Genomic DNA, 14,007 nt, shown 5'->3' with positions numbered 1-14,007 from the left:
AGTCGCAATATGCAAGGGCTGCTTTTCCTTATTCCACAAGACCATGTAACCTTTGACCATTTTTTGCAACAACATACATGTTAAAAACTGAGTGTTTTTTTATGTTTTGTTTCATGTGAATAAGTAAAGTGAGTGTTATTGTTTTCAGTTGTATTAGATTAGGTCAGTATCTACAATGTTGTTTCATATTGATTTGACAAGAATTGTTATTCCAACCATGATATTCTAGGAATACTTATATTTTCCATAGTATTTATACTGTATGTAATAAACATTTCACTATGATCCTTTTACATTTATGTGTGTTTATTTACAAACCCTTTGAAGTGGGAATATATTATCCCAGTGAATACAAGGCAAGACAAAAAAATACTCATTGCCCAGAGATACATTGGGATAATAATTTCCCACCCTAAAAAGCCCAAAAAACGTAAAAAATATTTTTAAAACTGTAATGTATTAGTGGTAACGTAAGGTATCATATTAATATTCCACTTAAAAATATAACAGTTTATGAACCTCGGTTTCTTGCCACTTAAAGGGTTAAAAGTATAATTTGGTATAACTGAAAGCAAACTTTTAAAATTAAAACTCACGTTATCCAGCAAGTTTTGTATGATTATAATTTGTAATAAAATTATGTTTTAATAAAAAAATGTTATTAGACCAATAAAGCATTGCAATTAAATAAAACTATTAACTATGGTTTTATTATATCATTGATAAATCATCCATATAATTTTATACTTTGTTTGAAGGTTATTTTTGACGATGGAAGGATTGTGAAGGAAACAGGATTTTTCCGGACATTTGCCATCGTTAAGTGAAACAAGAAAACAGTAACACTACGTTTCGAGATTCTGCAATCTGATCTCTTCTTCAGGTAAAGAACTAACCTAATACATAATTACAAACTAGGTTAAAAATAAACAAATCTTACTAAAGCGTTGTGGCACGCCTGAGTCAGGAATCACAACCTACATGTTGTATGTCAACTTCACTAACACTAAAGACATGCACTTAATAAAAAAAAAAACTATACAAAACACCAATCATTAAACTAAACTACGGAATACAGGTCACAATATGTCTTCACTCGTCTACTAACCATTTACGACTGACCAGAGGGTAGCCAATGGTAATCGTGACGGCCGGCTAAAACAAGATGGCGGAAATACATGGGAAGGGGAACAGGAATGGGCCCTTTCGTTATTATTGGTTCATGCGAGATGAACTTCTTAAAACCATATTGTGACTCCGCATTGGTTTATTGCAAATATCCGATCCGTTTGATACTTTTGGTATTCTCTTTAGTTCATTTTTAGAATTGGCAACCAAAGCGGCCTAATCTCGACTGATGGTTGACTGATTGGTTGGTCTGCCAATTTAATGTATGTTGCCTCAATTAATTTCCTTTTGAAGAAAAGAAAAAAAAGACCACTAAACATAAGGATAAAAGAACACAAAGAAAACACGAGAAAGGGTTTCACAGAAAAGTCAAAAAATTGCACACCATTGTTGGTCCCGAAGACCATCATATGAATTGGGATGAAGCCCACATAATACATCGGGAACCACATTTCTTCTTCAAAAGGAAATTAATTGAGGCAAACATACATTAAATTGGCAGACCAACCAATCAGTCAACCATCAGTCGAGATTAGGCCGCTTTGGTTGCCAATTCTAAAAAATGAACTAAAGAGAATACCAAAAGTATCAAACGGATCGGATATTTGCAATAAACCAATGCGGAGTCACAATATGGTTTTAAGAAGTTCATCTCGCATGAACCAATAATAAACGAAAGAAAGGGCCCATTCCTGTTCCCTTCCCATGTATTTCCGCCATCTTGTTTTAGCCGGGCCGTCACGATTACCATTGGCTACCCTCTGGTCAGTCGGTAAATGGTTAGTAGACGAGTGAAGACATATTGTGACCTGTATTCCGTAGTTTAGTTTAATGATTGGTGTTTTGTATAGTTTTTTTTTTTATTAAGTGCATGTCTTTAGTGTTAGTGAAGTTGACATACAACATGTAGGTTGTGATTCCTGACTCAGGCGTGCCACAACGCTTTAGTAAGATTTGTTTATTTTAACCTAGTTTGTAATTATGTATTAGGTTAGTTCTTTACCTGAAGAAGAGATCAGATTGCAGATCTCGAAACGTAGTGTTACTGTTTTCTTGTTTCACTTAACGATGGCAAATGTCCGGAAAAATCCTGTTTCCTTCATAATTTTATAGTTAAGAATTAATTATACAATTAAAAAGCCAAATTACCAAGGATCAGTTCGCGTGCCTTGTCTAAGAGCTTGATTCTTCTATTCTTCAACTTCGAGTAGAATGATACTAGTACAGTACTACGATTCTTTCTTTGTTCTTGTGACTACAACTGAAATGTCGAGCCAAGAATGCTGATCCCGCTGCATGTGAGTTGATGCCAACATGAAGTGAAGTCAATTTTAAAGTTTTATTAAATAAGTTGTGTGCAAAATTCCAAAGAACATTAGTTATTAAAATGCCTATAAACAGCTTGGAACAAAAGAACAGTGATGGAGTTGTTTTGGAGGTTGTTATTGAAGTAAAGGATGAACCATAAAAAGACTAATAATACAGATAAATAAATAAAATCACAATGAAATTGAATTGTATTATTATATGGTACCAAGATTTTTTACATTATAATTGTTATAAGTAAAATAAAGTATTCATTATAAATCAGATTCTATAGTTAATCAAATTCATAATCCACATCTAAGTAAAGTGAACTAAATTATAATTAAAACAAACTCATGTGAACCAAAGTAAACTAATGAAATTATAGACTGGTAGGCCTCATGGTGTTCTTCCGGGGTGCGCAAAAGGCCCTTGAGGCTTAAGTGCATGGCAATAGGCTGACCCATAGAAGAAGAAGAAGTGAAAGCATACCACTAAATATATATAATTTACCCTTCATAAACTTGTTTAAAACCATACTTTGTATTTGAATGCTAAAGTTTTTTTTTAATAAATATTTTATAATTTCAAAATTTGTGCAATAAGCAATTGAAAGTGACCGTTCTTGGTGAACGGTCAAGAGAAGTTTAGGAATGGACTACCGGTAGACTGTATAGTACAACATATTTGTGATGTTTTGTACTGCAGGGAAGTGCACCTGTCTATGGAGAATCCTTTCCTCTATTTCACAAAAACGATTACTCATTGAAATCCGGCCTCTGGGTAAGCTATAAATACTGTAACGTTTTTCTGATAGGTAGTTCTAGGCAAAAGTTGGTTTTGTTCTTTTTTCATGTCGTTATTAAATTTATTTTTTCTAATTTGTAATGTATTTTTTGTGAACGTATTATGATTCTTGTTGCATATGATAATTATACAGGGTGTCCAGCAACCATTCGAACAAACTTTGCCACATTGTTCAGCAGGCCAAAACTAACAAATAATGCAATATAACAGGTGCCCTATTTCACTTCGTTTAGCGTCTGTCTGTCTGTATGTGTTTTTTTGGGAAAAAAATTACTACTCAAAAAACATTTAAGATACAGAATTCAAACTTAACAGTTATGTTAACCTAGTGTTGGTCCTTTTCAGTGAAAAAAATAAAACGTTTCAAATTGTATTAGCTTTGAAACGGCTACTTTGACAACAAATTCACCAGGATAACTTTTTTTAGCGTATTTTATTACCAATTCAACAATTTTTGTTTTAAAAAGATTGAATAACAAATAACTGAGTTACAGCACCAAACGTAAAAACAGGTTAAATCCATGCATTGCAAGTACATACAACAATGCAGTGGATTTTTACGAATAAACTTTTAAGGTTCTTTATTAAAATAGTGAACAATATTATAACCTGAAATTTAATATTTATTTTTTAAATTTGTTTTAAGGTAAATTTAAAAAAAGTTCTTAACCAATTGTGAATCCTGGTTTTTAAATCTTAAAAAAAATGTTAATAGGGCTACGTTATGGTTGGGTATAGGGTTTTCTTACATGGCAATTGTGTGAAACAGCGTAATTAATTCAATGTGTTTGAAAAATTTTATTGAACATGATATTTTTTATTAAGAAATCAATGATTACATTACTATAAAACTTTCATAATCGTTGCTGAAAGTGGCGTCCTTTTTATCTACAAAGCCGCTTGCGAGTCATCCCCTCGTGGTAAATCATTTGACCACAGTATATTACTATTTTTGTTCAAGTCCATCCAACACAAGGCGTTTGTAGTTATTGAGTAAAACACGGGTTTCTCCGTTGTTGGTTATTTGGGGTTTCAATCCTTTTGGTTTACTTCAATACCAAATATGACCTTACTAATTATGTGTAGAATTAGCCGTTTCAAAGCTAATACAATTTGAAAATTTTGAACGGCCGCCATTTTGAAATGCAATGAGATATTTGTTTTATTTTTTTCACTGAAAAGGACCAACACTAGGTTAACATAACTGTTAAGTTTGAATTCTGTATCTTAAGTGGTTTTTGAGTAGTAATTTTTTTCCCAAAAAACACATACAGACAGACAGACGCTAAACAAAGTGAAATAGGGCACCTGTTATATTGCATTATTGTTAGTTTTGGCCTGCTGAACAATGTGGCAAAGTTTGTTCGAATGGTTGCTGGACACCCTGTATAATATCGAAGTTGGATAATATATTGAATCGTTCGACTAACGAGTGAAGGCTGTTTATTAAATTTTCCCCTTAATTGTAGCAAGAAAAGTATGAAAAAGTAGGCTACAGAAAGATTAACTCCAATGAGTCCCAATGCTGCTTGAAATTGTGTTAGGCTATAGTATAATAAGCAGCCACCAACACAATCAGATTTATATTATCGATTTTAAATATCTATAATACTGAATACAACATTTGACCTATAGATATTCATAAATAACCATTGCCAGCTTTCTTCATTTAGACTAGTGACATCATTACCAGCTGTTGTTATTTCGTTTATGTAGGAGAAGGCTAGTGACGATAAGAACAATGGCAATGAATATGCAGGTATTGGCTCAAAATGTTTGTATAAACACTAAGCAATGTTCTAAATGGTTCTTCTTCTATGGGGTGGCCTACTGCCATGCACTTAAGCCTCAAGGGCCTTTTGCACACCCTGAAAGCACACCATGAGGCCTACCAGTCTATGATTTCAGCAGTTCCACAGTTGAAATGAAACTATTACTTTTTTTATTAATGAATGTACTTTTGACGGCATTAGTATCTGCAGAAATACTATTTCAGATTGGCTAAAGTTGATGTTGAGAAGAACAATGTTTTGAGAAGAAGTTTGACTCAAACTTCAATGAACTGGGAGAATTAAGAGGGAACAGGTTATGTATGGGGGATAACAAACAAGGATGGGATTATAGGGCTTAAATAATTTAGATTTAAATAAAAACGCATGTCATTAAAGTAAGACACTTTCTGCAGTAACATTTTTAAAGTATGACTAGGCCCTATCTATTGTAGTATATGCAAAATTAAAGGTATTTACCCCATAAGGTGAATAGGTGAAGGTGCGAGAATTATACCTGTGTTTTCTTTCTATATGTTTTCTCAAATTACTAACAGTTGTTTTGAATGACAATTTGTGGCCACAAACATTACATGATGCTATACTTCGATCACTGTCTGTAATTGTAAATTTTGACCATATAGCACTGTATTTTTGCCTTTCTTTTCTTTTCTTATCATAAAATACTTCTTGATTCTCGAATGATTCCCTTTTAACAATTAATTCACGGGTGGTTCTTTCAATATCACTTTCCACGTTTTGATGAATATCTTCAATGTCTGACATGGTAACAATTATTTACAAGATTTGAAATCAACTCCAATTTGCCGCGTAAGTCAGTATCCAGGTGAACTTTAGCACAAAACTATACCAGTGATCTGTCACGGGAAAATTAAAGTTAAGAGGAACACACTCACAAAGCAAATCTACACTGTAAGTAACAGTTACGTTACAATTGCACCATTAGCACGGATCCACAGCAAAGCAGCAACGTTTCACGTCAACGAAAACGTGAAAGACTATGGCGACGAGAAAAGCAGTTACACAGAGAATGTAACGGCGACATCTAGCAGTTCAAAAGAGAACTTTTCGAGATTTATATAACTGTAGTTCATTATATCCAACATTATATCCAACTATACATCAAAAGTTTCTATAATTAAACTATCATTTTTTATACTGATTAATTTAAAAACATGATAACCAAAACTTTAGAAATCAATACATCTTTGTTATAGACATATATTTCAACATATTTGTTATCTATCTATTGCGACGTGCTTGAGCTTTGACTTTTATCTAATAAAAGCAATACTTTGATTATATATCACAGACATTCATAAATATGTACAAACGATTGTTTTGCTGTCCTTAAGAAACTCAAGCCCGCAATTCTAACGCATATTCATAAAACCTGATTTGGGCGTTCTACACATAATTAGTAAGGTCATATTTGGTATTGAGGTAAACCAAAAGGATTGAAACCCCAATTAACCAACAACGGAGAAACCCGTGTTTTACTCAATAACTACAAACGCCTTGTGTTGGATGGACTTGAACAAAAATAGTAATATACTGTGGTCAACTGTTTTACCACGAGGGGATGACTCGCAAGCGGCGTTGTAGATAAAAAGGAGCCATAGAGCGTAATCTATTATGTCAACAATAATCCCGAACATTCTTGTCACATGGATCTAAAAAACCACATGACGTCCAAAAGTAAATGATAAGTTAAAGTTCATCGATTTGTGCTAATCGAAACAATGAGGCTGAATCCTTAGGGCTAGAACATTACGTCTTTGCACACTATTCTAGAAGCCTATAATAATCGGATGGAATGTAACGAATATTGGAACAAGACGTTTTATGGAATAATAATGTAAATTTAATGGGGTTTCATGCTTTGAAATAAGAGAAAGAAGCTATGTAAATGTTTGCTACGGGACAAATGTTTAACACTTAATCAACATAGGGCCAAAGAAGCAAACTCCAATTGCCAATAAAATTTATAAACAATAACAATGGACGTTATAGTTAATATAGATCTCAATCAAAAATTTGCATGGAAACTATGTAAGACGTGTAAATAAAAGTGTGAATTTCTTAGTTGTTTGCACTCATCGATCCAAAGCAGAGCCCTAGGGCTAAAGGCGTTTTTCTAAATTCTCTTCAACATGCGAAATTCATGCGAATACTTATATAGAGAAATAAATTGGATGCTTATCGGAATATCTGTTTTGCTGGTAACGTATACAACAAAGTTTAAAACCCTACTCTGTATAATGAGTTTATCTTCGCAAATCTATCATTTTTTCAACATTCCAATTTTTTTTAAGAAGTTTTAAAACTGGTGCAGTATTATATTTTAATATTATCTTTAGTAATATAATAGGAAAATGTATTGCAATACGAGAAATATCATTGCAACCATGGGCGTTTATCTTTATTATTTATTAATAATTTAAAATTATATCATTTAATGAATGTAATAATACTATTACCTCAATATATATATATATATATATATATATATATATATATATATATATATATATATATATATATATATATATATATATATAAGTAGATAGTAATATGTCACTCCTAGGACACGTTTCGGGACAATACAATTTCAAATAAAAATACGGTCTAAGGTCAATAAATAGATCTATGAAAATAAACAGTAAATCAGTTTGGGGACTTTTAAAAATCAAATGAAAATATACCTTCTAAATGCAATTTTGAATCATTATAGTATAACTTTCATGGATGGAATAAATTAATTTAAGAACGTGAATATGTTTAATCTTGTATAAGTATTAAATTTAATTTCAATGAAATTTTATAAAATATAACAAAGTTTATGAATAATATTTTTTCTAAATAAAAAATTTCTTGCTAAATAGTCAAGGATGTCTAAGTGTGAAAAAATGAAATCTCCAAAATCACTTCAGTTTCTAGCATTTAAAAAACTTATAAAGGAAGACAATTTTAATGAGTTCAATGAATTACCAAAATATGTAAAACAACAATTGATACCTTCAACTGACGAAGAGTTGTTAGAAATCTTAAATACAGAAGATATTCCAGTGTTACAGGTGATGCGTTTATATGGGGTATACAAAGTTTTTAAACTTTTGAATCGTAGAGATATTCAAGAGTCAATTTTACTGGATATATATATACCAAACTCGCAAAGTATTTTTACAACAAATTGATAGAAAAACAACAATCAGAATATTTTCAACACGTGTTTATGCTGTTTCAACACAGTTATTGGAGATTTAACAACGATATTAAATACACTCTTAAAATATCTCTTGCTATTCATCCAAATGATTTATTAGAGACTGTGTGTAAATACCAAGATTTAACAACACAGTTTATTAAAGATTACAAAGATAAATTTCTTGTTGGGGATTATGATGAATTTTAATAGCAGCAAAAAATATTGATGTATATAACATGTGATTCCGAAAAAGAAAGAGAAAAACTAATTGATTGGAGAAGCGATTGGTTTTACACCACGAGTAGCGGCTTTTGTGACTTTTTTTGGAGGGAATTCAAATTAAAAGAAAAGAAAGTTTTATAATCTATAATATGAGTTATCGCTTTCAATATTCTTAAGCTCTGTAATGAAAAAATCTTTATTATACAATATTAACCATATTACTTCGTTGATTAACAAAATGAATGATTGTGTCTTTGGTGTAGTGTTGTTAGTGTGCGTGTTTTTGCGCTTGGGATTCTCATATCTACTCAACTTCTACGGCGTCTATTGTTTAGAGACTTGGCCCTGCACTGCTACTGTCCAACCAAGTGAATGGCTAGGAGCATTTATTCGGGTCTTGGACCCTGGTTTTTTTTTCAAGTCTCAATTTTCTTTGGTAACTACTGTGTAGAAGTTGATGGAGAGATACAAATAGGGAATTTGTGTCGGGTGTTTTGTAAGTGTAACGTTGTATTAATGAACGATGTGAATGATGAATGTAATGAACGAATTAAGGAAGAGAAGGAATGAACGAATCAAGGAAGAGAAGGAATTAAGGAATGAAGTGGAAAAGCGAGGAAGCAAATGGCGCGCCAACCACAGTTGTTGTCATTACTCGGCTTGTTCTATAGTCATTACACTATGGCCACTCGTGTAAAGACTTGTCCCCAACCACTGAACGACAACCATGTCTTCCTCAATAAAAAGCGCGCCTGAAGCTCTGGGATTTGAACCCAGAACCTCAGGCTTTGAAGGCAAGCGTCTTACCAACTGAGCTACGGAGAGTCTCGAAAGTTATAAGCTATATCTCTGCTATATAAGTTGTTCTCACTTTTAACAATATTAGGAGTGCTAGTTTACAAGTTTATTAATAATTTTATATTTCAAAAACCACTCAACCGATTTTAATGAAATTTGGTACACATATAGTAAATACTTAACTCTTTCGTCTTAACTTATCCATAAGGGTGAAATCATCCCCAATGAATATTAAAATATTCATTAAAAAAAATAAAAAATTTAATCAGAAAAATCTGAAACTTCAAAAACAAGCGAGTTCTACTTAAAATTTCATGAAAATAACAAAATTTTCTAAATCTACCCCAAACATCCCTTATCTTAAAACGCTTATATCTTGAGAACTATTGAAGCTTTTTTGATGAAATTTGGTATATAGGATCAGTAAATATTAAAGTATTTTTTTAAATCATCACTTCCGGTCCAACCCTTAAGATGACCTTGAAATAGATTTTTCCTTACATCATACCTATTTTTCAATATTTCTTTATATAATTTAAATTCAATGTTTTTATCAATGTCTTTAACAATTCTGATAGTCTGAAAGTGGGAATATATTATCCCACTGTCACTCAGAGATATCAATGTTTTTGTTCTTGTCCATACCTCAGACTTAGGATCAAGATAATTTCACTAACATACATCAAGAAATAATTTAAAGATAAGTAGTTTATTCCTTAGTTATCTGTAATCATTTTTATATAATATTTTACTTGTATTTTGCAATGTAAAAATTTCTATTCATGAAAATGTAGCATTGTGAACTACAAGCTGAAAATGTAATGCTTTTTTCAAAAAATATAAAAAAATATAAATTTTATATTTGCTTGAGAGATTTATATTTGTAAATAACAACAAAAACTTACTCTTTTTTATTAGGAATAAACTATTTTGTCCATGTTCTGGCAAAGCAGTTATTTGGATGTTACTCTGGCAGTCTTGTAAAAGTTAGGTTACTGTTTGAGCTATTGTGTTATTCAACACGAATAAGGCATAATTGAAAATATTATGACACAGGAAGGTTATACATCAGGAAGTGATATATAATAAAACAATAAAGATATAATAAACAATATCACTCAGAGTGGTGATATAAGTGTTGTGAAATGGGCGGATAGGGAAAAAAGTGTGTGTCAGTAATATCCGCAATGTAAAATTCCTCAAAAAAGTTACAGTCATGCAGTCAAATGGTAAAGGAGATCGAGAAGTCACTTGCCCAGAAGCAGTAGCCTAGTACAAGTACATGGGTGGAGTAGATCGCTTTGATCAACACATGTCTAGCTACAATCTAGCACAAAAGTCTACACGCTGGTGGATGAAGCTTTTTTATTTCTTTTTTGAATCAGCTATTGTCAATAGTTTCATATTGTACAGTAAAGATTGTAAGGACGCTGCATCAAAACTAATGTCGCATTTGACTTTTAGGTCAAAGTTGGTCAATCAGTTGATAGGCACTTTTACATCAAGAAAAAAAGTTGGGTACACTTCCGGAAAGTCTAGAGCCAGGAAACGAAACAGTCCGTTTAGAAAACCAACTGTGGAAAACAGTCTACTTATGTTGAAGATCACCTTCCACAAAAGATAGACACATACAGAAGATATGCGCACTGCTCCACCAAAACCAAAGAAAAGCGAAACAATATGATTTATAGTGGCTGTAAAGTCGCAATATGCAAGGGCTGCTTTTCCTTATTCCACAAGACCATGTAACCTTTGACCATTTTGCAACAACATACATGTAAAACTGAGTGTTTTTTATGTTTTGTTTCATGTGAATAAGTAAAGTGAGTGTTATTGTTTTCAGTTGTATTAGATTAGGTCAGTATCTACAATGTTGTTTCATATTGATTTGACAAGAATTGTTATTCCAACCATGATATTCTAGGAATACTTATATTTTCCATAGTATTTATACTGTATGTAATAAACATTCACTATGATCCTTTTACATTTATGTGTGTTTATTTACAAACCCTTTGAAGTGGGAATATATTATCCCAGTGAATACAAGGCAAGACAAAAAAATACTCATTGCCCAGAGATACATTGGGATAATAATTTCCCACCCTAAAAAGCCCAAAAAACGTAAAAATATTTTTAAAACTGTAATGTATTAGTGGTAACGTAAGGTATCATATTAATATTCCACTTAAAAATATAACAGTTTATGAACCTCGGTTTCTTGCCACTTAAAGGGTTAAAAGTATAATTTGGTATAACTGAAAGCAAACTTTTAAAATTAAACTCACGTTATCCAGCAAGTTTTGTATGATTATAATTTGTAATAAAATTATGTTTTAATAAAAAATGTTATTAGACCAATAAAGCATTGCAATTAAATAAAACTATTAACTATGGTTTTATTATATCATTGATAAATCATCCATATAATTTTATAGTTAAGAATTAATTATACAATTAAAAATTATTAATATGAATTTTAAAAAACTCATTCATTGTTCGTTATCATGAGGTTTCCAAAAATCACAGTTTCTCGCAACACGTTGTTGGGAGGTCAAGTCTACCGTTGTAGGCAACGAAACGATTGAATTTATTGTTCGTTGTCATCACGTTGCCAAAATAACATGGAGTTTTTCGCAACACGTTGCGGAGACAACTGTTTCGGCGGGGCAACAACGTTGTTTATCCTATTACGTTAAATAACACCCCTCTACACTAGTTCAGCTCTTTTGTTACTGTTACATCGGTTCACCAAGACCACATTAATACAGAGAGGATATTACCTATTTGATTACAGTTACTTATGACGGTATTAATATTATGAGGTACATAATATGTAAACATTACACGTGAAAATACGAAACATTTGAATATAAAAACACGAATGAACCAAATGTTATAATACCAAAGGGAGCAAGAGCAATAGTAATAAATTCCTAGCATAAAACAATCGTTAATTCTATTTCAACATGAAATGCATTTAATAAAACAAAACATGAAGCATTGTGATACATCGATATATTGACATGTACAGTTATTTGTAAACTGGAGGGAGCTAGTGTTATAGCCACACTTCAACGTCACCAATTATTACATCTAAAAATGTACAAGTTTAGTTACTTGGAGCATCTACACCTGTGACGTCAAATGTGATGGAGTAACTGTAACTGAGACAATTGTAGATTTTATTAACGGTTACTCTTGGGGCAAATGAGTAACCGTTACAAAGTATCAACTACAGGAGTCCCGACACATCTGATAACTCTCAAAACATAGTATAAAAAAAGACTACTCTCCAGGGTTGCCAATGAGCGAGTAATTATCTGATTTTCGGGTAATTTAAATGATGGAAGGTACTTGGGACGATAATGGCATGTGAGCGGTTAAAAGAGGGTAATGGTAACAGAAAACATGACACTTAATACTACATTTATTTTCACTTATTTTTGTCGTTACTCTATGGCGGTATGTTTACTAGATATTCTTTGATATCTCCTTGCCTGCTTCGATAAGGTTTGAACCGATTGAATGTGATTACTTAATAGGCTATATAGTTAGTTTAGTAGAGAATGTTTGGTTCTCAGTGATTGTAGTTCTAAAGTCCCCATTTGGAAATCAGTAAAGTACAAGAAACTCTTCTTGTTTTCACTTTTCAGTCTTTAGAGAGTACATTGAGCTTATTCAACCGCCAAGAAAATAGAAATTTATCGAAACTCTACACACCTTAGTCTTTTGAAATATTTCTTTAGTCATGTTTGCATTTTTATATTGAGCTAGTTTGTCAAATAAAACATTTGGTTTGTTTATGTTGGAATTCACTTTTTGAGATAATTTCCATTGTTCAACCAAAAGTAGCTCAGAACTTTGAAATTAAAAATTTGTCCCCAGTAATGAACAGAGTTCCTGTGGTTAAAAGTCGATCTTTAAAATCTATACTCCGAATGGAAATGACTTTCACCGATTAATCGTAGAGTTAGAATTTGGATTCGTCTAAACCAGCCCAAGAGTATTGAGAAACAGCGTTTTCAACGAACAATACATTAGGATTTTTCCAAAATTGAAATAAATTCTAAAACTATTATTAGTGCTACCATTTTCTAATGCAACTGTTGAAAGAGTGTTTAGTGAACTCAAAAACTGTAAAACAGCACATAAAACAAACTTAAAACAACAACAGTTGTTGCTCTAATGGAAATGAGACTGTTGAAAGAGTGAACTCAAAAACTGTAAAACAGCACATAAAACAAACTTAAAACAACAACAGTTATTGATCTAATGGTAATGCGACTGTTGAAAGAGTGAACTCAAAAACTGTAAAACAGCACATAAAACAAACTTAAAACAACAACAGTTGTTGCTCTAATGGTAATGCGACTGTTGAAAGAGTGTTTAGTGAACTCAAAAACTGTAAAACAGCACATAAAACAAACTTAAAACAACAACAGTTGTTGCTCTAATGGTAATTATGGAGGCTACACGAAAAAAACCCAGAATGGTTGTGTTGGTTTTGAGCCTTCTAACAAAACGCTGAGAAAAATGTGTTTCTCCAGTTACATATGCATTTGTTGTTGTACATATTTGTATGTACTATTCAAGTGAATCACAATACCTTGCTAAAACATAGTGCAAGACTGAAAGGTCAAGTTTAAGGGATACTGGATCTCCAAACAATATTTATGGGTCTATACAGTTTATCAGTATCTGATATCTAAGTATCCAGATTTGTTTTAATTTGTAATAATTAAGTAA

The 14,007-nt window shown here is 31.9% G+C and overlaps 1 protein-coding gene across 2 annotated transcripts in view; it reads right to left on the bottom strand.

Moving 5' to 3' along the window:
* LOC124357779 overlaps positions 1-14,007 on the bottom strand; it is a 64,060-nt gene that overhangs the window by 44,255 nt on the left and 5,798 nt on the right. The window contains exon 1 of one of the 2 annotated variants that reach the window (XM_046809823.1): positions 5,490-6,033. The exons of the other annotated variant lie outside the window; for it this stretch is intronic. Within the exon in view, the coding sequence (XP_046665779.1) occupies positions 5,490-5,795 (306 nt within the window). The 5' untranslated portion in view covers positions 5,796-6,033. Of the gene's footprint in view, positions 1-5,489; positions 6,034-14,007 lie in introns of those variants that run through there. 2 annotated transcript variants of the gene reach the window in all.

The sequence above is a fragment of the Homalodisca vitripennis genome, chromosome 3 (genome assembly GCF_021130785.1).
Source record: "Homalodisca vitripennis isolate AUS2020 chromosome 3, UT_GWSS_2.1, whole genome shotgun sequence".
Taxonomy (NCBI): domain Eukaryota; kingdom Metazoa; phylum Arthropoda; class Insecta; order Hemiptera; family Cicadellidae; genus Homalodisca; species Homalodisca vitripennis.
Note: the sequence above shows the minus strand (reverse complement) of the source record. Positions and strands in the feature narration are given on the sequence as shown.